At 39.4% G+C, this 25,348-nt stretch overlaps 1 protein-coding gene across 1 annotated transcript; it reads right to left on the reverse strand.

Annotated features, from left to right (window-relative positions):
• Positions 1–6,443: 6,443 nt before the first annotated feature.
• Positions 6,444–25,338, reverse strand: LOC119891712 (zinc finger and SCAN domain-containing protein 31-like). Its single transcript, XM_038703539.1, has 4 exons — positions 25,069–25,338; positions 24,156–24,923; positions 13,136–13,312; positions 6,444–10,363 (listed from the first exon to the last, which is right to left on the reverse strand). Exons 1-4 carry the CDS (start codon positions 25,238–25,240, stop codon positions 9,432–9,434), a joined length of 2,049 nt encoding a protein of 682 aa, XP_038559467.1. The 5' UTR covers positions 25,241–25,338; the 3' UTR covers positions 6,444–9,431.
• Between the last annotated feature and the right edge of the window lie 10 nt (positions 25,339–25,348).

Genomic DNA, 25,348 nt, shown 5'->3' on the forward strand with positions numbered 1-25,348 from the left:
CTATTGTACACACACAAGTAAAGACTCTTTCAAATGTCACACTTGTGGATAGGCTTTTATGCAGAAGTCCAAATTGAATACACACATCAGATTAAAGCTGCAAGCTTGGAAGTGCGTTGAGTAGTGCTGCGGCCATGCGCAGCTCTGGCGACGCATTTCTGAGTTTGTTGACTCTTTGAACGCAGCACGAAGGACTGAAACGTCACTTCCTGTGTGCCCTAGTTGGTGCTAGACAGTACCTGGTAACTATACGTTAAGTCCCAGTATGTAAAGTGCGGAATACATTGTGAAAATTTTATTTAAATCTCATGATGAGTTTCACACAGCACTTTATTCCCGTTGCCAGTAGGTGGCGCTACAACTATAAGACCAAAATTGAAGTGAGCGTTGGGGGCGATGCATGAGATGGGAGCCACGATTTCCTGTTGGGCGGTGCGAAGGCGATGCAAAGGCCTTTGCATGAGTTGAAAATTTTCAACTCCAGCAAGAAAGTTGCATTACGCTGAGTTGCGATAGCCTATCAGCGTAGAGATTATCCGGACATCAAAGATGGATTCAGAGCGTTGTGTGGAGAGGACCAGGCAGAGCGGGGGAATGAAATGCTGCTGGCTGGCGGACAGCTGCTAAACTTGGGGGAGATGAGCCAGCACTGCAGCTTTTGGACAAATCCGTAGTCGGACTGGATCCTGCTCTGACAACTACGCCGCTTACTCGAGGAAGGAGGAACTACTTTTATTAAATTAGCTTTTTACTTTAGTTTTTGGGATTACGTTGATTTATCTTCACTTGAGCTTCTCAGCAGCTAGCTTCTGTGCACATCCGATTCCAGTGTTCATGGCACCCAGAGTTTTGTTGGACTAGTACGTCATATTTATATAAAAACTGACAGACAAAACTGAACATTTCTTGGAGAAAAGAAAGTTGCACTACCTGGTGAGTTCAGAAAACATGTGTATGTAACTTTATTTCAGCTATCGTTGTACTTTACTGTGAACCAGTTAGCATAGCATAGCCCTGATCGATCGAAACTCCATTTAGAACATTTTAGAGGTTGTTGTTCTGCTGTCTTGCTGACAGACCTGACAAAGCATGAATTCATATGTTTAAAAAATTTGCATCATACTGTAGTTATTTCAGCATCAGTTTGATCCTTTTATTGCTATTTACTCACAGCAAAATGTTTACTTTGGGTTTTTACAGCTGTAGTCATGCTGAGTTGTGTTTATTTGCATTATCACGTTGCGTGTGAACACTTGGTAGTTGTCCAGCGATAAAAACATTAAGGGTTTGTTGAGACAGTTTTGAAGTAGATGTAGCCAACTTGCAAGAAGTGGTTCATTACAGCATAAAAGCAGTCACATGTTGGTAATATGTGACGGGGGGGGCAGCTTTGTTGAAGGTCACTTCCTCTTGCCAGCAGGTGGCGGTATGACTATGGGTGGATATTTGCATGTAGATGTGTTCAGGGTAGGACTCTTATCAAATGTGTAAAATTTGGTACAGATCTGAGATAAAGTACTATTACAACAACTTCCTGTGCGATGGTGAAGCATGGAACTTGGCCTCCGTTAACCAAAAACTCACAAAATTTACAATATGGCTTCATCAATGCGTTAAGGGTTTTCTGGAACAGTTTCGAAGTTGATATGAGCACCCTGGCTAGGAGTAGTCCATCATAAAGAAAAACGTGACATTTCCCATTGCCAACAGGTGGCGCTATGAGTGAATGTTGGAATATGGATGTGTTCAGGGTGGGAGTATTATCATGTCAAATGTGGTACAGATGTGAGCATGTACGCTAAAGTTACAACAACTTCCTGTTGTGTGGCGAATTGTCAATTTTCGACGGTTCGCAACGGGCAGGCTATTGGACGAAACGGGCAGGCTATTGGACGAAAACTCAGCTTTTGTACAACTTTTAATCGTCAATGGATTTAGACCACACAGTGAAAATTTGCAGTTGATCGGACTCATTTTTTGTACGTCTGGACATGATACATGTACCACAAAAATTTAGGTGAAACTTTGGCTGGGAGCTGCTCTGTAGGGGGCGCTACCGAGCCATTTTGCCACATCTATGTTCGAGACCCATAAAATACAAAAATGTTCGACCTGCCGGATGTGTGTGCAAAGTTTGGTGAGTTTTTGAGCATGTTTAGGCCCCCAAAATTGTGTTTCATATGCAGAAAAAAGAAAAAAGACGTTTTCTTTATTTCCAATAGGGACCTCGCATGTTAAATACACGTGGGAGAGGTTTCACTCAGTGGTAACTTGACAGTCCACGTGAGAAGAACCCACACTGGTGAGAAGATGTACCTTTGCAAGATCTGTGGGAAAAGATTGTGTGACATATCAGTATTAAAAAGGCATATGAGATTGCATACAGCCAAGTAGCCCTGTATTTGCAAAATATGGAGATTCATTTCTAGTGGTTTGTGGTCAAAGCACACACAAACTTGCAGAAGTGAGGAGGCACATAATAATAGCACTTTTGGGAAAAGACATACATAAAATACATTCTTGACAAAACACCTGAGGATCAATGTACACAAGAGAAACCATAGAGCTGTAACTTCTGTGAAGATTTATAAACCTGAATGAAAGGTAAATGTCACTATTAAACGTACTAAATCCACTTTTTTAAAGGTTTAAAGCTAGGCAAGCAATTTATTTAGAAGCATTTTTTGTTATATTATATAATTATATATTTGTTGAAATTCTTACTAGAGAGAGAAACCCTCTCTCTAGTGGTGCTGTGTAACCTTTGTTGTCATCCTGTCAACTAGAGTATTTTCTTTTTTGTCTGCAGCATGTAATTTGATTTCATGCTTTTATGTATTTTGTAACACAGTATATGTAATGCTCCATATTTGTATAGTGCCTTTCTAGTCTTTTCAACCACTCATCTGCATTCACCATCCATTCACTGAACTTAGCTATACATTAGCTATACACTAAGTGCTCAAACAGAAACTAACATTCACACACATTCATACACTCGCGGAACAGCCGCAATTCAGGGTTCAGTATCTTGCACAAGGACACTTTGACTGGGAGCCAGGATTGAACTGCCAACCTTCCGATTAACGGCCAACCTGCTCTACCTCCTGAGCCACCATCACAGATGAAATACTACATGGTCAATTAAAAATACTTTTTTACATGCCAGTTATTCAGACCAATTTTCCCCCAACTCGATGGATCTGAGGAACATGTTAACTTCAAGCAATAAAAACCCCAGTGCTTGTAGTGCATACTATGATTAGTGCCTAAAGGAACGTCTTCACTGAAATGCTGTAGTCATAGTAAAGAATCGCTCTGTTCAGAGAGTATAAGTTATAGTTTGATTTCATATAATTTTATGATTTCCTCTCAAATATAGTAAAGTAGAATTATATGTAACATAAAAGTGAAACTAATCAAAATAAACATTCGTGAAATTTATTGATTGATTTGATTTATATCTGTGTGGAGTGTACATGGCCATCTGAGGACAATTAATGTTAAGTACACTACTTAATAAAAGTAGTAAAAGAATAAATGTAGTTACATTATAACACTGCAGATATGCTTGTTCAGTATGAGGTAGTTACACTGATCAAACTACCAAACGGTATCAAATCGTACTTGAACATTAAAATACCTCTTGCAAGTTAAAACTTGACACTGAACAAAATATAACTATAACTACAGCAATAACTACAGCATTTCATTACAGATTTTCCTTTAGGCTCTAATTACAGTATGCACTACTAGCACTGTGTATCTTCATTAAGAATAGCTTTAACTGCTCACATCAAGGTACTTCAGCTGATTTGACAGTTATGTTGATGATTTCATTATGTCTTTTTTCTGTGCAGAACAGTTAACTATTTCCATCATAAATAGTACAGTCATTCATTCTCACTATCAGAGTTTTGTCCAGTTTTTCCTTTTTATTTTATAGTTACTGTATTACTGACTTAATTTTAATGAATTCTGATCACTTTTACTAATCTTTATTGCTACTGTTTACTACTATTTGGCGTCTGATTGCTCTTATTGGTATGATATTGATAAGGTTTCTGAAAAAAAAAAATATAAATAAATCATGGACAAGTATTCGAAGCTGTCTTATTAACTGAGAAACCCTTTCTCTGGTGAGACACTATCAAAAAATTTTCCTGTTGTACAATATGATGTTCTTAAATAATTTTGTTAACAATGAATACATATATTTTCATTTCCAGTTGTTCAGACTGATGTTCCCAAATAGATGGATTTAATTTAAATTTACACTGAAGGCATTAAGCATTGTCAGACGCTTTTGTCCAAAGCGAGTGACAATAGGTACATTGGTCAGAATAAAGTGAAAAAGCAATAGATCGCTGTCGGTAGAGTAAGGATGTCAAAAGAACAAGATTCCAGCACTCATAAATGGTAGGTTAGCCTAGTGTTGTAGTACTCGAGACCGGTCTTTGTCTAATGACCGGTCTTAAGATCACATATTGATGGTCTTGGTCTTGTCTCGGTCTCGGACATTGAGGACTTGGGATTTTATTTCAAGACCAGTCAAGACCATAACTTTGGTAATATCAATAAACTGCTTTTGCATAGTCTGATTTGTTCACATCCTAACTTCAATTGGAAGTAAAACATAGCTTCAAATGCAACCAATAACCCTAATTAATGACTGTCACCCGTCCCTGCGATGCTTACGTTGATTTCAGCTCTTAGTGTTTGTATGTGGGTGTTTTAATGGGAATGTGGAACTTTCAGACTTACCTATGATCTCGTTCCACATTTTATTGCGTGCCATGCAATGCAGGGAACTGGTCTTGGTCTTGACTCGGTCTCGCCCTCCCTCGGTCTTGGTCTCGACTGCTCTCAGCCCCTAAAAGTCTTGGTCTTGTCTCGATTTGGGCGGTCTTGACTACAACACTAGGTCAGCCATTGTTGGTAGACAGCAAAGATAGCTAGGCTAAGTAGCCTGTATTTATTAATATACAAGTGCATAAGGGGGTGTTTAGATTGGAGTGTTATGTGAACTACAAGCAATAAAAACCCAACTGCTAGTAGTGTATACTATACTAATTGTGCCAAAACGAACATCTGTAATTAAATGCTGTTGTTGGATCTCATGTCTAATAACGTCAGAATACCAGATGTGTTTTAATGTTGCAGCCCACCGGCTGGAGGTTAAGGTAAAGTAGGGTTTTGATCGGTTGAGCTGCCTCATATTGAACAGGCATTATATTCAGTGGTGCTGTACTTGTACAACATTGAATGTCCTGATGGCCAAGACCACATGTAAATGTAAACACTTCCAATAAAGAAAAATCAATTTTGAGATATTTGTTTAATAACTTTCATTTTGTGTTACATATAATTATACTTTACTACATTTCACAGGATAATTTGGTACTTTTTTGTACACTGCATTTATTTGACAGCTACAGTTACTTCCGATTAAGAGTTTACATACAAAAGATATTAAATAGCTTATTAAACCTGATGCCTTCTTAAACCATCATTTAGTATGGGAACTAGGTAAAAAAATAAAACTTCACCTAAACTAACTGCTACCAAATATTTAGTTCCTAGGCCAGCTGAGACATATAATCCCCCCAGCATGTTCTGGATCTATCCCGGGGAATACTACCAGTCGGATGTGCCCAGAAAGGTGCTCAGGAGGAATTTACTGTAAAGCACTGTCAGATGCATTTTTTTTTACGAAAGGTGCTTTACAAACAAAAGTATTATTATTATTATTATATGCCCGAACAACCTCAACTGGCTCCTTTTGACGCAATGGAGGAGTGACAGTTCTCAGAGTTCCCATCTTACTCTGTCTGCAAGGGTGCCACAGTACGGAGGAAACTCATTTTGGCTGATTGTACCAGCAATCTCATTCTTTCGGTTAGTACCCACAGCCAGGATGTAATCTACATTGCTTCTCTTGGATCGGAGTTTCCTTTCCAACACCCTGAAATAAACACTGTCTTGGAGGTTGAGCAGTGTGAACCCTGATAATTGGAGCAACCACCAGTCCCCATTTTTAAAAATGGGAACCACCACACTGGTCTGCCACTCCTCAAATACTTCAAACAATATCCTTTCAATGTAGGCTATACAGAGTTTTGCATCACTATTTTCTTTAATAACACATCTATATGATAAATTAAAGTGTTTATAAAAATACAACTTTTAAAGCAATTAAAACAGGTTATGTTAGATTAATAAGGCTCACCAATAATCTCTTCCTGAAGTGGTGTTGTACCGTACTGTCTAACTATAGCTGTAATACAAATGTTTTTGAGGTAATTTCGTTATACAACCTTGTGTTGTATAATGGCAAATGAACACTGTTGTGCCTTGTGAAAGGTGGTACAGTAGATCAGTCTGTCAGTCTTTTGAAGAGATTGCACACTAGAACTACCGACAAAAACCACAAGACACTGATATTGAAATGTTTACATTTATGACATTGGGCAAATGCTCTCATACACATCACATGATTAGTGTTCACTCACTTTGAAAAGATTCCCAAGATATACAAGACTGATTGTTTTTGAGAAATGGTGCTGCTCAAACATGCTGTAATGTATGAAAATAGACGCACCTATTGCAAAACTGCACACATCTTTTCACTGAACTGAAACCTCTTCCACACATTTTGCAAGAAGTCACCTGTGTGACTTCTCAGGTGTCTCTGCAATTTTAACTTGTACTTAAAAGCTTAAAAAACTTTTTATCTGTGGGAGTAGCCTATTAGAGGTAATCTTTAACATGGTAGTTACATAGTGAGACTTTGGAACTGCGTTTCTAGTTTATAAAGAGTGTCCATGCTATTCTTTAAAATTAATTGGCATTAAACAGCAACTAATTTGACAATTGTTTTAAGGAATTTATAAAGCAAAGACAGCAAAACATGACTTTCATTCTGTCAAACGCGCAAGTGGTGTATAAAAACAGCAAAAAGAAGGCACATTAAAACGTAATAGGACTACAGTAAAAGTGATGCCAGTTATTCTCAAATGTAAAACCTGGCTTCTTGCAAAGATGTGTAGGAAGCTTCATAGAAAACGATCTAATACTACTTGAGGTACAAAGATTTTAAAGGGATAGTAAATGATTGTAATCAAATACAAAACAAAACACTTTTTGTTAAATTCAGCAAATATTTCCTCACGGTTCGCTAGCTCTCCGTTTTGTGTCTGCTCTGAAAGAAAAATCCGCTTTTCCTACACAGCCCTGGCTCTGTAAATGGGGAAAAAAATAAAGTTGTGTGGACACACAACATTGTTTCAGCCAATCAGCAAAAGGTGGCATTAGAGCTTGTGCACAAGAATAATAAGGGGAGGAGGGCAGTGGGAGAGAGTTCTTTACGCCATCACATTCAAACGGACTCATGACTAGGCAAGGCCAGAGGCGAATCAACGCTGGAGAAAACTCAGATTTGAAATTTTGGGGACTTAGCTTCAGAGGGAGTACCGAAGGGATGGATGCATTTCTTTGGCAGTTGAGCTCAAATAACAACCCTTCTGCAGAACCAGTTACTCTCCCTTTAAGTCCATGTAACCTTTAAAAAAAAAAAAAAGTCAGAGCAAATTCATAAATAGACATTTGTCAAAACCAACGACAATCAAGATCACAACATTACTTTAACAGCCACTACTGTTCACTCACTCTGAAACTTCTCTTTATTTGATCTGGGAGATTATGGTTGTTTCAAAGAAATAATGCTGCAAATGGAAATATAACTAACACAATCACATGAAGGAAAAACACAAGGTTAGTTTAACAAAACATGATGTCATTGACAGTGTACTACTTCAATACACTAAGATATTCTGACCTTGTCAATATGAAATTGTATACATTCATTTACAGAGATGTAGAGACGAATATAAGGTGTATAACATTCAGTAGATGAACACGTCTCTACAGCAGTTTCAGCTCAATGGTTTCTCCTTTGTACACTGACTTGCAGGGGTCATAAGATTTTAGTAAAATCTTTTCCATAAGTGCTCCAATGATGTGGCTTCTTCTTTGAGTTCTTGTTTGATCTGACCATGAACCGCTAGAACTGAATCGTTTCCCCACATACAGTGCTTCACTTTTTCCAACATTTTGTTATGTTACAACTTTAGATGAAATTTATTATTTTCCCCAAAATTCTGCAATGACAACATAAAAGAAGTTTGCTTGGAAGCTTTGCAAATTTATTAAAAATAAAAAAGCACATTTAAATAAGTATTCACAGGCTTTGCTCAATACTTTGTTGAAGCACCTTTGACACCAATTACATCATCAAATCTTTTTCACTATGATGCTACAAGCTCGGCACACCTATCTTCGGGCAGTTTCTCTTCTTTGCAGGACCTCTCAAGCTCAATCAAGTTGGATGGGAAGTGTCAGTGCACAGCCATTTTCAGATCTCTCCAGAGATGTTCAATCGGGTTAACTCTGGGCTCAGGCTGGGCCACTCAGACATTCAGAGTTGTCTGAGGTCCGGAGCACTCTGAAGCAGGATTTTATTAAGGATGTCTCTGTACATTGCTGCATTCCTCTTTACCTCGATCCTGACTAGTCTCCCAGTTCCTGCCGCTGAAAAACATCCCTACAGTATGATGCTGCCACCACCATGCTTCACTGATGGGATGGTACTGGCCAGGTGATGAGCGGTGCCCGTTTCCTCCAGATGTGGCGCTTGCCATTCAGACCAAAGACTTTAATCTTTGTTTCATCAGACAGGGCTGTCGCCTTTTACTGAGTAGCTTCCGTCTGGCCACACTACCGCACAGGCCTAACTGGTGGAGTGCTGCAGAAACGGATGTTCTTCTGGAAAGTTCTCCTCTCTCCACAGAGACACGCTTGAGCTCTGTCAGAATGACCGTCGGGTTCTTGGTCACCTCCCTGACTAAGGCCCTTCTCCCCCGATCGCTCAGATTGGGTGGGTAGAAAGAGGTGGTTCCAGACTTCTTCCAATTACAGATGATTGAGGCCGCTGGGACCTTCAATGCCTCAGAAATCTTCCTGTACCCTTTCCCAGATCTGTACCTCGATACAGACCTGAGGTCTACAGACAATTACTTGGACTTGATGGTTGGTTTGTGCTCTGACATGCACTGTTAACTGTGGGACCTTATATAGACAGATGTGTGCCTTTCCAAATCATGTCCAATCAACTGAATTTACCACAGGTGTACTCCAATCAAGGATGATCAGTGGAAACAGGATGCACCTGAGCTCAATTTTGAGTGTCATGGCAAAGGCTGTGAATACTCGTGCTTCTTTTTATTTTCAATACATTTGCACATTGTCATTATGGGGTATTGTTTGTAGAATTTTGAGGGAAAAAATTAATTTTGTCCATTTTGGAATAAAATGTGGAAAAGGTAAAGCGCTGTGAATACTTTCTGGATACACTGTATTTTGCAAATCCAAAACTATTTGGCTGTATGTGATCTTACATGCTTTGTCAATTCAGACGCATCAACATATCTTTTCCCGCAGATCTTGCAAACGTACGGCTTCTCACCAGTGTGGGCTCTTCTCGTGTGCACTGTCAAAGCACAGCTAACTCTGAAGGCTCTCCCACATATTTTGCACAAATATGGCTTCTCACCTGTGTGGATTCTTGTATGCCTTTTCAGTGCTGAAATGTCAATGAATCTTCTCCCGCAGGTCTTGCAAATGTAAGGCTTCTCACCTGTGTGGGTTCTCATGTGGACTTTCAAGACTTCGCTAAGTCGGAAATCTTTCCCACATGTTTTGCAAGAATATGGCTTCTCACCCGTGTGAAGTCTTATATGAGTCTTCAATTCTGATGTCTTACTGAATCTTTTTCCACAGCTATTGCAAGAATATGGCTTCTCACCCGTGTGGCATCTCACATGTCTCTGCAATGTTGACCTATACTTAAAATCTTTTCCACAAAAGTCACATTGTAAAAACTTTTTACCTGGGTGAGTATTATAGTGAATGTCTGACATGGTAGAGGTGTATACATTGTTACTGTGATGTTGATTATTTGCGTCTGGCTCTGCATCTCTAGTTGATCCTGAGTCTTCATACTTGAATCTTTTCTGATCTTGGCTCTCAGCTACATAAGCGTTGTGAGTGAGGAGCTGGTGGTCTCTGTTTGGTTCTCGTTCTCTGTGGTCACTTTCCTCATAAGTAGGAGTCAACATAAAGGCATCAGTCTCCTGCTTCAGTACCAGCTGCTCTCCCTCCTGACTGGTGCAGAGTTCCTCCTGTTCCTCTTTAATCTGTGGAGGCTCTGGGTCCTCCTGGTCCAGACTGGAGTTCCTCTCCTGAACACAGAGCTGCTGGTCAGCGAGAACCTCCTCCTCTGTACAGATATGTTGCTGTGGGAGCTCTGGAGGGACAGAGAACAAAACAAACATGATACTACTGTGGTGGTAAGGAAAGACGTGGAGAACCTCCAAAGAGGTTTTAGCTGGTGCCAAAGTAAAATCACCAGTGCCAAAATGATGAGAATTGAGAATAAAAATAGCAATTCAACTCGTCTCTGAATGTGTCTGATAGCAATTTATCAAACAACTTTTGAACAAGCAGAACTTAAACATGTCTTTGACTTCCAGCAGCCAACACCCCTCTCATCCACAGCCACTATATTTTACATTTGTGGTTGGAACTGGATAAGCCAGGCTCCACTGTGAAGCTTACACTAATGTGAGCGAGAACTTCCTGTGATTTCTCATAAAATAAAAGCGCAGACTAAGGATAAACGTAAACACAGTAAGATTGTAATTGACGTGGGTGGTAACGACTCCCCATTACGCCAATCAAAAGTCAAAAAATTTATGCTGAGTCAGAGTGTACATATGCAAACAAAATCTCTGAATCCCTGCCAAATCTGAACAGTGATGTTTAGCCGCATGTTATCATTCCATCGCTGGCCGTCGAGGTGGAGTCCAGCAAATGACGTGCTTTGTCGATAATTGGCCTGGTCTGATTATGAAAGATGGCATTCATCCTACTTTGGATGAAGCAGTTCATGGTTCAGTTCTCACCTCTAGAATTTCCATAATCGCATCTCTGCGCTTCCATTACAGCAGTTACCAACCCAAAACCCCATAGTGATAGTATCTGCCTCCCAACAACTTAAATGAACACCACCGCTGCAATAGAACAACAAAAACATTGACAATGACGGCGTTTATTTCATTATTAGATTTGATTAGCTTCTGTCAGGGTGTTCATAAAGCCACTCACTGTTTTAACCACACCCTCAATCGTGTTTTGGCATTTGACTAATTAAAATTAAAACTTTGATTAAAATTGAACTTTTAATAGCCTTTCCACAGAACCCTTTTTTAAATCCGACCACTTTTTAATTAGGTTACGAAGTTCCTGTTGTGACTGTTCTCTGACTGGTTAGTCCATGAGTTTGGGTTGTACAGTGATATGAGGTACAGAGCTGTACACATTTAATCAATGGAATAATCGGTATATTTCTCCAGTATTATTTTTTTTTATTATTCCATATTCTTATATGTATATTTGTGTATGTATACGTAGTATTTAAAAGCCTTATTCTCACCTACAAAGCCCTTAATGGTCAGGTACCATCTTATCTTAAAGAGCTCATAGTACCTTATTACCCCACCCTGAGCCAGATCTACCATATGGGCAATCTGGGCCCGTGCCCCGGGGGCCCCTAGGGGTACTAAGCCGCCCTTGACCCCACCAGAACACTGTGTTCCCAGGATGCAGGGTAACTTGTGGTTCCTATAGTCTCTAAAAATACAATGGGAGCCAGAGCCTTCAGCTATCAAGCTCCTCTCCTGTGGAATCAGGAGGAGGCAGACACCATCTTCATATTTAAGAGGAGGCTCAACTTTCCTCTTTGATAAAACTTATAGGTAAAGGCTGGCTCAGGTGAGTCCTGAACCATCCTTTGGTTGTGCTGTTGTAGACTTAAACTGCCAGGAGACTTCCCATGCACTGAGTGTATCTCTCCTCTGAATGCATTCTTATCCCATTAATGCATGTTACTAACTAGACATCTTCCCTCTCTGTAGTTGTTTTTTCTCGTCTCTCCTTCTGTCGCTGTCAGCATGTATTTCTGCCCCATAGAGCTGAGTCCAGATCTATGATTTCAAGCCATGTTCCTGCTCGACACCTGCTGCTAAAATGATTATGTATTTTTATTATTAGACTATTGTTATCATTATTATTCAAACATTTTAATATTAAAATTATTATCACAACCATTACTACTATTACCTTACATTTTATGTGTTCTCTGTGTTGTACTCTCTCTCTCCCACCCCCCAACCGGTGAGGCAAATGGCAATGGCAATGGCTGCCTACCCTGAGTTGTTTTTTTTTATAGGAAAGCATACAGATGGCTTATGTTCAAGTGGGAGTCGACAAACTGTGCAGCAGTTCTTCTTGCCTGTAGAAATTACCGAATGAAAGGAAACAATTGTTTAAAGAGCTGTCCGATTTGGGAGCGTATTCTTGTCAATGCTGCTTTCTTTTGGGAGATTAGCTAATTGGGTAGGCTCACTGATGGACCACTTCTACAAGCAGTCACTGAGTCCATCCTCCATCACCATCTGGTCCTCTGCTGCCACTGCCAAGGACAAGGGCACGCTGCCATCTACCACCCTTCAGGACCTGCATGCGCCTCCAGGACTCTGAGGCGAGCAAGAAAGATTGTAGCCGACCCCTCCCATCCCGGACACCAACTGTGTCAGACACTCCCCTCCAGCAGGAGGCTGCGGTCCATCACGACCATCTTTCCGTCTGTAACCAACCTCATCAACATGGCAGGGACCCCCACTGTCACTGACTTTCATAGCCCCCTAACTGCAGAAACTGCCATATTGGACATCCTCATTATTCTTTTATATACTGTTTATATCTTGTCAGTAGGCATATATTTTATGTGTATTGCTGTGTGCACAAAGTAACCAAAGCAAATTCATTATGTGTGAGCCTACGTTGCAATAAAACTCATTCTTTACTGTGCGCAGACCGATCATTACAGTCGAGGCCCATTCTGAGCCAGGAAACCCCCTGAATTTAGTCAGAATCTTTTAAACAATTTGGATTATATATATATATATTAATCGAATTCCTCTGTTTTGTGTTAGTCGACTAATGACGTTTTGCTCACCTGTCCTGTGTAACTTTATTTCGGGTTTCCAAGCGATATCCAGCAGTCTGCGCTGACGGTCGATCTCTTCTTCGTACTCAAGGACAGTTTTTCTAAAAACTCCGAATATTTCCTCAGCAGCTGCAGTTAGTCGCTCGTTCACAAACTCTCTCAGATACTCAACTGAAGACATTGTTGCTTAATTACAAATGAAATACTTCTCTGCGATACGGTCTTCTTCCAGCTAATTCAACGCTTGAGTGCAGCTAACACTGTAGTCTGGAGTCTGGCTGTTGTTCCTCTTCTTTCGGAATTTTATTGAAGGTTGGCAAACAACGAATTGGTGCATTACCGCCACCAACTGGTGTGTGGATCAGAACATTTATATATGCCTAATAACTAATTTCCTCTCACAAATATTAGTTCATCTAAGACACTGAAATAAGAATCGTTAACTCTCATCTCAACATCTATTCAAGATCAAAGTATACTTTCATGAGGTTTTGAGTCAGCTGCCTTCTCTTATATCCTCATTTCTGACTGTGTAACACAGGATTTCTTCTAGCCCACTATAATCACAACTGCCTGAATTGTGTTTACCTATTTTTAATAATGTACTATTTAGTCCAGTTTGTCCAAATCTAAGTCTTGATGTGATTGTTTCATTTCTCCTTTCCCTGCTCATCTCATTTCTCCCACTTTTATTTAAACGATTGTCCTTTCCTCTCTTCCTCCCATTGCTTTTTGCCACCTTTCCTTCAATCTGTTTTAAAATGCTCGTTTTCTATCTCTGTCTTACTGAAGCTAACAGCCACAGTGTAGTCAGTGGGACAGAAAAACCAATGCTATTTATTCAAAACTTGTGTGTTTAGTATCAGTAGCATGGATAGGAGAGGGTCAAGGAGATGCAACTGCAAGAGCTGGCAAAGTGTCAGGATATCTTTTAACAGTTCCATTAATTTTACTTGCATGTTAAAATTAGGCAAAGGTTAGGGGAATTAGGGAAAAGGGTCCTATGATTGTGGGAAGCATCACTGTTTACGGTGAATATCAATGAGCCACATGAGAGCAGTAAGGATATAGGGCTGAGACTGAAGGTGTGGTTTTAAATACCACCTAACATCTGGAAGACATTACCTGTTAAGGAGCACACATCACCTGCAGGTAGACACAGTAACATACACAGTATCCAATATTTCACGGAATTGTTAAAAACGATGTTAAAGGGTTCCTAATGTTACCAAAATGTATATTGATTACAGAGTTTTTTAATGATTTAAAGAAACGTTGGGCCAGATTGTTTTGGGATGAAATACGGTTCAATCACAAATATTTTGATGTTTGTATTACTTTTTAAATGAAGTGGTGCAGTTGTCAGCAGGCAGGCAGAACTCAGCACAACCAAAAACAGTAATGGACCGTTTTACCAGCAGTTGACATCTCACGAGAACAGCCTTCGCTCACGCAGCTTTCAGAGACTTTAGCTCACTGAGTCACATTTAGTCAATTAACTGTTCATGGATAAACTTTGTTTTTTAGTTTTTTCAAAACTGCAAATCAAATTGCTATACTGCTATATTTTAGGGGGTTAAATAAAAAAAAAAAATACAAAAGAAACCGAACCAAAAAAAGCCTCTGAGAACATTCAGAGGACATTCTTAAAGTTAAAGGTTGCAAACACTTTCAGGGAACGCTCCAGGAAGATTAACTGCTTGCTGGGTTTAACTGCCAAGTGTAGTAGACTAGGGAGTACGATATTTACCTGAAAAATGTATTAATGCAGAATTATATGTAACATAAAATTAAACTACTCAAAGCAGAAGCACCTCAAAATAGATTTAATATGTTCAAGATTTCCCATCTGTGTGAAATTTACATGCAATCTTAACTATGTAAGGACAGTCAATGTTGTAAGTACAGTACTTATAAGTACAGTACATATATGCAGTGGTACTGTACTTACAGTACCACTGCATATACACTTTTTCAATATGAGACACTTCCAGTGATCAAACTATAAAACGGTATCATATCATACTTTATCCTTCCGAGCTTTGATTCTGTGTGCATTTTTTTATTTCTATTACCTATTTGGGATTAGTAGAATCTGATGAGCATAAATAACTAAGCATTGACTTTGTAGAGGAAGTACTTTTAAGGAAAAAAAAAGATGTCCTCGTATGGGGACATTGGGATTGTTTTACTACATAACACACTAAAGTCACCAATATGTAACAACGTGGAAAACTGTTTATTTCAACAGAAACATGTCTTTCATCAGAACAGAACACGGCTGTGCAAATTTTCAAACTGTGTGTGTGTGTGTGTGTGTGTGTGTGTGTGTGTATTTTAATGCCTAAACTTGGCTGTGCAAAAACAATGTGATTCATCAATTCAGTTCACACCTGTTCTGTGTGAAATGCTGCAAAGCAGTTGCGCTCCGTTTGCAAACACAGGAAGACATTGCAGGTCACACACCGCACTCGCGATTTCCCCGAGCAGCCCTTTTCTCTGCAGCGCATTGGGTTTCTCAGGTTCACCATCTCTGGCAGATGACACGCAGAGGTTGTGCGGGAGGAGATGTGGCGTACAGGAGTGACCTGTCTGCGAGGTCCTTGTTGTGGCGGGGTGGTGCTGAGGTGTGCATGCTCTATCAGTACATGTTGACCATCAGAGTTGCACTTGCTCAGATATGCCTGAGCCACTGTCATGCGAAACTCCAGGAACTGCATGATGCCCTTTCTTGGTGTACCTATATCAATGTTGTCCTGCCGGTACAAAAGCCAACTATTGGCTAAGGCAAGGTCCGTGAAGTGCATTAGCATCCTCACTGTCTACTTCTTTGTTTGTACACTCATATGGTAATAGCTCATCATTCGGTCTCTCAAGTCAAGCCCACCCATCTTGGAACTGTACTCTCTCACAATACTCGGCCGTGTGACATTCACATACTGTTTGTCCATCTTGGACCATCGCTGGCAGGTGTCTTTAGGTTCTTCGGCATGAACAGTAGAAACCATCAGAACGGGCTTGATGTCGTACCACTTTACCACACATACCTTCCCATCCCCCCTGGTGACTGATGCTGAGGTACCTCTCCCTTGCAGTTTCATATCTTTGTCAGATGGTAACTTCACCTGTGCTTCGGAGACCCTGTTCTTCAGCACCATACCAGTTAGGTACAATTGCTTGTCTAGCATCTGATCCACAGCCTTCATGGTCGTAGAATACAGTTTCTCACCTGTGTGGATGCTCTGGTATCTCTGTAATTTTGACTGAAACTTAAGAGCTTTCCCACATGTCACGTTTCAAAGACTTTTTCCATGAGCACATATTACAGTGAATATTTGCCATCGTGCAGTTACAGACATTGTTAGTGTGACTATGGTATGTTTGAACTTCTCTGTGGCTTTTGGTTCTGCCCTTCTAGTTGATACATTATTAATCATATTCTTTAAAATGAACTGGCCTTAACTGACAACTGTTCTGAAATTTAATTCATCTTTTATCAAGAAAATATTTAGCTTTTAGTCAGCTGATCAGTGAAAGGGAGATACTTTTATCTTAGATCCTATGAAGTTGAAATCAATCAGGCAGAATTTGAATTTTAGTTAAAGCTGTTTTATTTACTTACATGGTCAGACCCAGAGCAGAACCGAAGTACCACCCAGAATCTGACCCGAGATATAGACCCAGATATATAGTATGGAGTCAAGTAACTCCACATAGGTACACAGCATTCTTTGTATGGTTTGAAAGACATAGTCTACGTGATACTAAATGTTCTTCTCCTGCCTTTCCACCAGTTCACCAGAAGAACCTTCAGGTCCATCCATACAATTCGGTGAAAAACACATACATGGTCCCAAGGTTACACAAACGTATAAAATATATTAAATTATAGTGGTCAACTGATTTGGCTGCTCACTGGCTGCTTTATCTCAGCTGCAGATATTTAGAGAGCAGGGCGGTTGATAATGTCAAAATCTAAACAAAGAAAAGTCATGTATAATTACATTATTCCATGCAGAGTACAATCTAATATATAATAATAGTCTATATATATATATATATATATATATATATATTATATTTATATATAGTTATCTTAGTCAATGTGTTGTTTTAGATATAATTGTATTATTTAATGAAATAGAAAAATAAATTGGGTTATGCTGTAGATTTCAGAATGTGACTGGTGTTAAAGGTACAGTTTGTCAGAAGTTCAACTGAATTATTCTCTACATCAGGGGTTTTCAAACTCTGAGAGTGTAGGCCTCCCCTCAGACAAAGCTTGGGAAAAGGTTTCACTTCCATTCGCTGAGCCTCCCCTGAAAACCTCTATTCTACAGTATAACAATATATATTTAATTCTAGCCAGTGATGGTTTCAGATTAGATCTGCTGTCATTTAGGATGAAAGAAATGTGTTAACATTTAGAAAAGATGATGGTGAAATTTATGGCTCCAAATCTAACTCTTTCACCACCTTCCCAAAACTCACAAGGGGGAGTACTAACATCATTTCACAGCAGCAGCACTGACAAAGCTGCCTGCAGTGCCTGCATGTGTCCACATACATTTTTTTGTTTATTGGCCTTGTGAGTTCATTGGCCAATGCAGATTATCTGAATATGCCAGATACCCACACAATTAATCGGTCTATCACTAATAGCATAGTAAATATGTTCTTATATAATCATGCAAAAAACAAACAGTCAGACACATAAGTGAGGTTGTGTATAAAAATAGCAAAAAGAAGACAACTTCAAACTTATAATGACTTTTTATATGGCAATGTAAAACAGACAGCCAGTTTTTATCAAATGTAAAATCTGATTTCTTGCAAGGATGTATGGGAGGCTTCAAATAGAACTATCAATACTACTTGAGGTACAAAGACTTTAAGTCCTTGTTTAACTTTAAACAAAAGTGATTTTGAGATGCTTCATAAAAAGACATTTGGCAAAGCCTCCAAAAATCACGATCACAACAGGCGCTACTGTGCACCTATTGTGAAACTAAAATACTTACTCGATTTGGGAGATTACGATTGTTTCAAAGAAATACTTTTGCTAACAGAAATACACAACAGTCACATGAAGGAAAACTTTACAATAAGAAACTGACATTTGTTTTCATTGTTTCCTGTCTATCAAACTGTCAATCTTTTTAACTGATTGCACACTAGAACTACTGACAAAAACCACAAGGTGCTGGTATTTTGAAAAACTGAACTTTTATCACATTGATCAAATGCTCTCATCCACAAGACAATCAGGCATCTACATCCAAACCTTAAGTTTATAAGCTGCAACTGTGAACTCACTGGGAATAACATTTTTCCTTGGAAATACTGTTTACTAACATAAATATAATACAGTAATATGAAAGTAAAATTTCCATTAAGATATTAAGCTCTCATCTTTTTGGAACATATTTTATATAATAATAATTATTATTATTATATGTGTAATAATAATAATTATTATTATATAATAACATATCATTCAGTACGTGAACAGGTCTCCACAAGAGCTTCAGTGTGATGGTTTCTTCTATGTATATTAATCCTCAGATGCTGCAATTATGTGGCCCCTCACTTCTCTGAGTCCTTGTGTGTTCTGACCACAACAGTGGTGAAGTGTAACTAATTACATTACTCAAGTACACTTCTTAAGTACAAATTTGAGGAACTTGTGCTTCACTTTGTGAGTGTTGTCCATTTTCTGTTACTACAGTTTATACTTGTGCTCCACATTTTAGAGGGAAATGCTGTGCTCTTTACTCTGGTAACTTTTGTTACTAATTACTTTTCAGATGCAGATTAATAATACAAAATATATTCTACAATTAAAAAAATCTTGTATTTCTACAGTATATAGACAGCATAAGACTTTATTGATCCTCGGGGGAATATTCACAGTTTGGGGCAAGTTGTCTCAATGACACACGTGATTACTTGCCCCAGTACAAATAAACACAAAGAACATGCTCAAAAAACTATGTGAAATTGTTGTAATTACCTCTGACACAAGTATTAAATGATACTGTAAATAGAATCTTACACACTGTAGTTTACAGCAGCAGCTATGTGCCTGGACAAGACTGAATTCATGACAGAGTATATACGGTCTTATACCGTAGGCATGTAGTATGTTAGTAGATACAAACACACACACACACACACACTACATGATCCAGTTATTAATTTAGTTAGGCAACAAGGGTAGTAGAAGTGTTTTTGAAGGAAGGAAGAAAATTATCAACAGAAGACAGAGAATGACAGAACACCAGCTGACATAATGTTAAAGGCAGTCAGGCAGGTGAAGTTGAAGAACAAATCAATCAGAAGTACAGCTAAGAATTTTAACGTAAGCCACCAACATCTCTTTTGGCTTCATCTATGTGGAGCCATTTTCATACAATATTCGAAAGAAGACGTTGTTTAAGTGTGTGAAATGCAACAAATGGGCCTGTAATGCTTGCACCTCAGGCCAGGCAATTTATGTGTGCCAGAACTGTGACACTAAAGACATGCCTGATTAGTCAGATACATATGTAGGTCGTACACAAAATTCACATTGTTGCATTAGTGTGTTTAAACACCCCATCTGTTTAATTAAGAAGTTATACATTTAAGCAAGTTATCTGCAGCATTACATTCAGTTAGCATAGATCTATTTGCACTCCAGAGAACGTTTGATTTTAAAGTTCAAAGAAAGAGGTTGTCCCACTTAATATGTGCTCTGCCAATATTTTTGTTTTGAGACTGTTGGCGACCAGAAAGAAGCCTGAACAAGGGTTTTGCTTTTGCAGAGCAATCAGCGATGAAATGCTGATAATAAAAGACCATGCCCAGGACAGACTTGATCTTTTTCCAGGACGACGTGACACCATCACTCTCCATCAGGTCAGCCTCTCCCACATCCACAATAGCTTTCACCTTGTCAGGGTCTGTCCTCACCCCATTTTCACAGATGATTTTTGAAATTAAGCTTTGCTTTGAACAAACCCAGAGACAGTTTTCTGCACAGTGGGAAAACCAGTGGTTTGTTGGCCAGGAGGAGGTAGCCGCTGAGCTGACCACTCTGCAGGAGGACTGTGAGGAGAAGGAGAGCCAGGTCATTAAGGTGAACGGTAGACAAGGGAAATGATGGCACTGGTAGAGGGAAATCGGTTCAAGCTGAGATCAATAAAAAAACGGAGCTCCACCAGAGTGAGACAGAGTGGGAGACTAATGCAACGCTCTGGAGGATCGTCTCAGGCGGGAGCGGAAATACAGCAGAGAGGTGGAGGAGAAGTGGCTCCACAAGGAGAGAAAGATGGAGGAGATTAAGCACCTGAGCCAGCAAAATACTGAGCTTCAGGTACGACACATCAGCTGATCACTTGTTGGAATAACAACTTGTTGGATGCTAACAGTTTGTTTCAGATTTAGTCTTCAGAAGAGAAAACACTGAATGGTTTTCTACTTTTGTCTTTTCAGGAACACGCCTCAAAAAACGGACATAGAGGAGGCCAAGATAAGAAAGGAGAAAAAGAAGGCAGGGAAGGAGACAGAGAAGAGGCTGAAGAAGGAGAGAAAATAGGAGGAGAAAAGAGACAAGAAAGAGAAAAAGAAAATGGGAAGGGAAATGAGAGATTGAAGAGCGAGAATAAAGAAAAGGAGGAGAGGAAGATGGAGAAGAGAGAACACTAACAGCCTTTCCCCCTTCCTAACCCTCTCACCCCTACCCCATATCCCTGCTCCTCCTACCCTCTTTCCCCCCATCTCCCCATCGAGCTTTCCTAATCCCCTCACCCCTGTCTCCCTATTACCCTAACTGTCCCCTCATCTCCCCATCCTTCCTCTTCTTCCTTGCCCTCTACCCCTCTTAACTTTCTCCACCCTCTTACCCCTTTACCCCTCCTCACATCATCCTTTTCTTCCTTTTGTCTTCTCAACAACATGTAGGTCCATAGAGTGTATATGTGCAGGTCATGTCACCTGATGACACTTAAATAAACACAATTAAATGTGACAACTTGGTCATGAGTTTCACCTGAAAACTTATTCATTCCGGAAAGCGTTTTCTGTTTTAACTGATAAGCCAGCCCTTTTATTGTTTTAATTTAATTTAATTTGTGCATGTTATGTCATATTTTATTGTTGTCTTTTATCAACTGCCATGATTTTAATGCTTTTATCTTTCTGTGAAAGCACTTTGTACAGTGTTTGATAAGTGCTCTACAAATGATGTTTATTATTATTATGATAGCAGGATTCAGATAATTGAAGTGACGTATGGCGGTTTATGTCAAATCAGCCAAACATACAAGGTTTCTTATTGAATAATTGTTTTTTATTGCTATATACCTCTACCAGCACTCTGTAGAGCAGTGTTGCTAATATGGCTGTAAATGAAAGCAGACTGTTCAAGCAGTAATTTCACAGCAGAAGTACTAAAGAAACACATACAAACAGCAGTCACTGCAAACGGTTTCTGCTGATCAAAACAAAATCTGCTTTTCTGGGACAGGCAGACTCACCACTACACAGCTTTGTAATTCTACTTCTGTCTCAATTGGTTGGTAAAACTTGCTCTGATATACAACAGATATACTGTAGATCTACGTAGTTTTTCTGGACAAATTGTGTCTCAAGCGTCTCATCAGTTAATGCTACCAGGCTGCGTTCTGTTCTTGGCTCGTCCTCTGAGTCTGCCACAGCCTGTATTATTGATATGTTACCTCAGTTATTCAGGTCCCCAACCTACGACGGAGTATTAGGGCCACATTGAGGGCAAAAATATTTTTTTTATTTTGCATTTCTAGAATAAAGTGGAAATGTCGAGAAAAAAAGTAAAATTTACGAGAATGAAGTTGATATGAAGAGAATAAAGCCAAAATTACGAAGATATAACATAGAAATTACGAGAATAAAGTTGAAGGAACTACCATAGTTAGTTTACCAGTGTATCTATCTATCTATATATATATATATGCTCCTCATTGATTTTATTAAAACTTTAACATACAAACTAACTATTGTAACTATAGCTGTCATATAAATGTTTGAGGTAAACGATGGTCTCTTAAAAACTGAGGAGTTACGACATTTGGAAAATGATCTTATCCACATGACAATTGCTCATCCACATCACACCATTAGCTTAACAGCCAGTGCTGTGCACTCACTGTGAAACAAAGCTTCCCAAGATATTTAAGACTCTTATTCTGAGAAATACTGTTGCTCAAACATACTGTGATGTATGTAAATCCAAAGACACAACTATTGCAAAACTGTGAGGTTAAACATCGTTTTACTGAACTAACACTTTCCCCACGTTTTGCAAAATACGGTTAAACATCGTTTAACTAAGCAGAAACTTTTCCCAAAATATGGTTTCTGACCTGTATTGATGCTCTGTTGTCTCTGCAAGTGAAAGTTAAAATTAAAAGCTTTTTCCCCACGTGTCACATTTGAAAGACTTTTCCCGTGTGCACATATTACAGTGAATATTTATCATGGTACAATTAGACATTGTTAATGTGACTATTTATTTTGTAAGGACTTTTCTATGGTTTTGGCTCTGAGTTTTTAGTTGATACAGAGTTTCTATCCAATTCAATGACGCAACTTCACGTGACAAAGGCACAAAGCATTCTTTGTCTGGTCATAGTGATTACAGATGTTCTTCCAGGTAACCAGGGGAACCTTCAGGTCCATCCATACCAACTTAATCAGGTGAAAAACACAGACATGGTATGAAAGTTACATAAACCTATATAAATATAAAATATACAGTGGCGTGAAAAAGTGTTTGCCCCTTTCCTGATTTCTTATTTTTTTTGCATGTTTGTTACACTGAAATGTGTCACATCAAACAAATTGAAATATTAGACAAAGATAACATAAATAAACACAAAATGCAGTTTTTAAATAAAGGTTTTTATTATTAAGGGGGAAAATTCCAAACCTACATAGCCCTGTGTGAAAAAGTGATTGCCTTCTAAGGGCCACCCTTAGAAACAACAACTGCAATCAAGTGTTTGCAATAACTGGCAATGAGTCTTTTAAAACGCTGTTAAGGATTCGCTCACAGTGACACACATACACAGAGTACATGGGCATCCGACTGAGTGAAGAGCCTGTTATTTATCTGGCTCAGGGTCAGGCATTATCTCATCACAATTACACGTTATCACTGAAGTCTGAACAGTACAGAGAACAGAGATGATTTATCTGTTACTTCACATGTTCAGCACCAAATCATACATGAATCACCGAGTCCAGGGGTTACATGAATCATTGAAAATGCTCAATACATCTATATGTATTTGACTATGACAAACTTTAACTAAAAGGATTTCAAGATAATTCATTAATAGATATTTGGCAAAACCAGCAACAGTCAAGATCACATCATTACTTCAACAGCCACTGCTGTATACTGACTGTGAAACTAAATGTTTTTGTCAATGTGGGAGATTATGGTTGTTTCAAAGAAATACTGTTGCTAACAGAAATAAATAGTCACATGACGGAAAACGAGAAAGAGATACTGTGACCTCTTCTCAATGGGAAATTGTCTACATCCAATTACAGATATGCAGGGCGGCAGTAGCTCAGTCCGTCAGGATTAGGCTGGGAACTGGAGGGTCACTGGTTCGAGACCGGTGACCGAGACAGCATAGACTGGTAGCTGGAGAGGTGCCAGTTCACCTCCTGGCCGCTGCTGAAGGTGAGCACGCCTGAACCCCCAATTGCTTGGGGCGCACTGAGTGGCAGCCCCGTCACTCTGACATCTCTCTGTGTGTTGTGTGTGTATACTAATAACAATAATACCACAAGACTGAGAACATTGAATTTCCCCTTGTATACTAGTTAATAAAGTATGTCTTCTTCTAGCAATTGCAAAAGTGTATTTCATTCACATCTCCAGAGGAGTTTCAGCCTGATGATTTCTCCCATTTACAGTGATCCTCAGTGTTTTTTCAGGATCTCTCTACAAACCACTAGACCTGAATCATCCAAAATATTATGCAAAAACAAGGTTACGTGCCAGTATGCAATTTTTTATGCCTTGTCAAATGATATGCTTTACCAAATCCTTTCCCACAGATCTGGCAAAGGTAAGGCTTCTCGCCTGTGTGGGTTCTCATGTGCTCGGTTAAGTGACCTCTGAGTCTGAAACGTTTTCCACATGTTTCACAACAATATGGCTTCTCACCTGTGTGGGTTCTTATATGAACTTTCAAGGAACTGTAAGATTGGAAATTTTTCCCACATGTTTCGCAAGTGTGTGGCTTTTGTTTTGTGTGGGTTCTCAGGTGTCTCTGCAATCTTGACTTATACTTCAAAGCTTTTCCACATGTCTCACATTGGACAGACTTTTCACCTGTGTGAGGATTATGGTGAATTTCTGACCTGGTAGAGTTGTGTACATTGTTACTATGACTTCTGTTTTCATGATGTCTCGTCTGTGGTTCTGCATCTCTAGTTGATCCTGAGTCTTCATGCTTGCCTCTTGCCTGATCTTGACTCTCAGCTACATGAGAGCTGTGAGAGAGGAGCTGGTGGTCTCTGTTTGGTTCTGGTTCTCTGTGGTCACTTTCCTCATAAGCAGGAATCCACATAAAGGCATCAGTCTCCTGCTTCAGTACGAGCTGCTCTCCCTCCTGACTGCTGCAGAGTTCCTCCTGTTCCTCTTTAATCTGTGGAGGCTCTGGGTCCTCCTGGTCCAGACTGGAGTTCCTCTCCTGAACACAGAGCTGCTGGTCTGCGAGAACCTCCTCTTCCTTACAGACATGTTGCTGTGGGAGCTCTGGGGGGACAGAGAAAAAAATGAACATGATACTACTGCGATGGTAAAGAAAACATGCAGACATGCGAGCAAATCAACAGCAGTACACTTTTAAACCACTGCCACTTGGATTATATGTATCTTATTCTGTTGTTTTTTTACACACCTGTTCTGTGTAACTTTATTTCCGGCTTCCAAGCGATATCCAGCAGTCTGCGCTGACGATCGATTTCTTCTTCGTACTCGTGGACAGTTTTTCTGAAAACTCCGAATATTTCCTCAGCAGCAGCAGTTAGTCGCTCATTGACAAACTCTCTCAGAAACTCAACTGAAGACATTGTTGCTTAATTATAAATTAAATAAATAACGTTATCTGCGTTACGACTGCAATATCTTCTTCCAGCTAATTCAGTACGTTCGTGGAGTTGTTTACTTCCGCTGGATGT

Source organism: Micropterus salmoides, unplaced genomic scaffold (assembly GCF_014851395.1).
Source record: "Micropterus salmoides isolate LMB-PRFRI ecotype aquatic unplaced genomic scaffold, ASM1485139v1 Ms_hic_scaffold_7, whole genome shotgun sequence".
Classification (NCBI taxonomy): domain Eukaryota; kingdom Metazoa; phylum Chordata; class Actinopteri; order Centrarchiformes; family Centrarchidae; genus Micropterus; species Micropterus salmoides.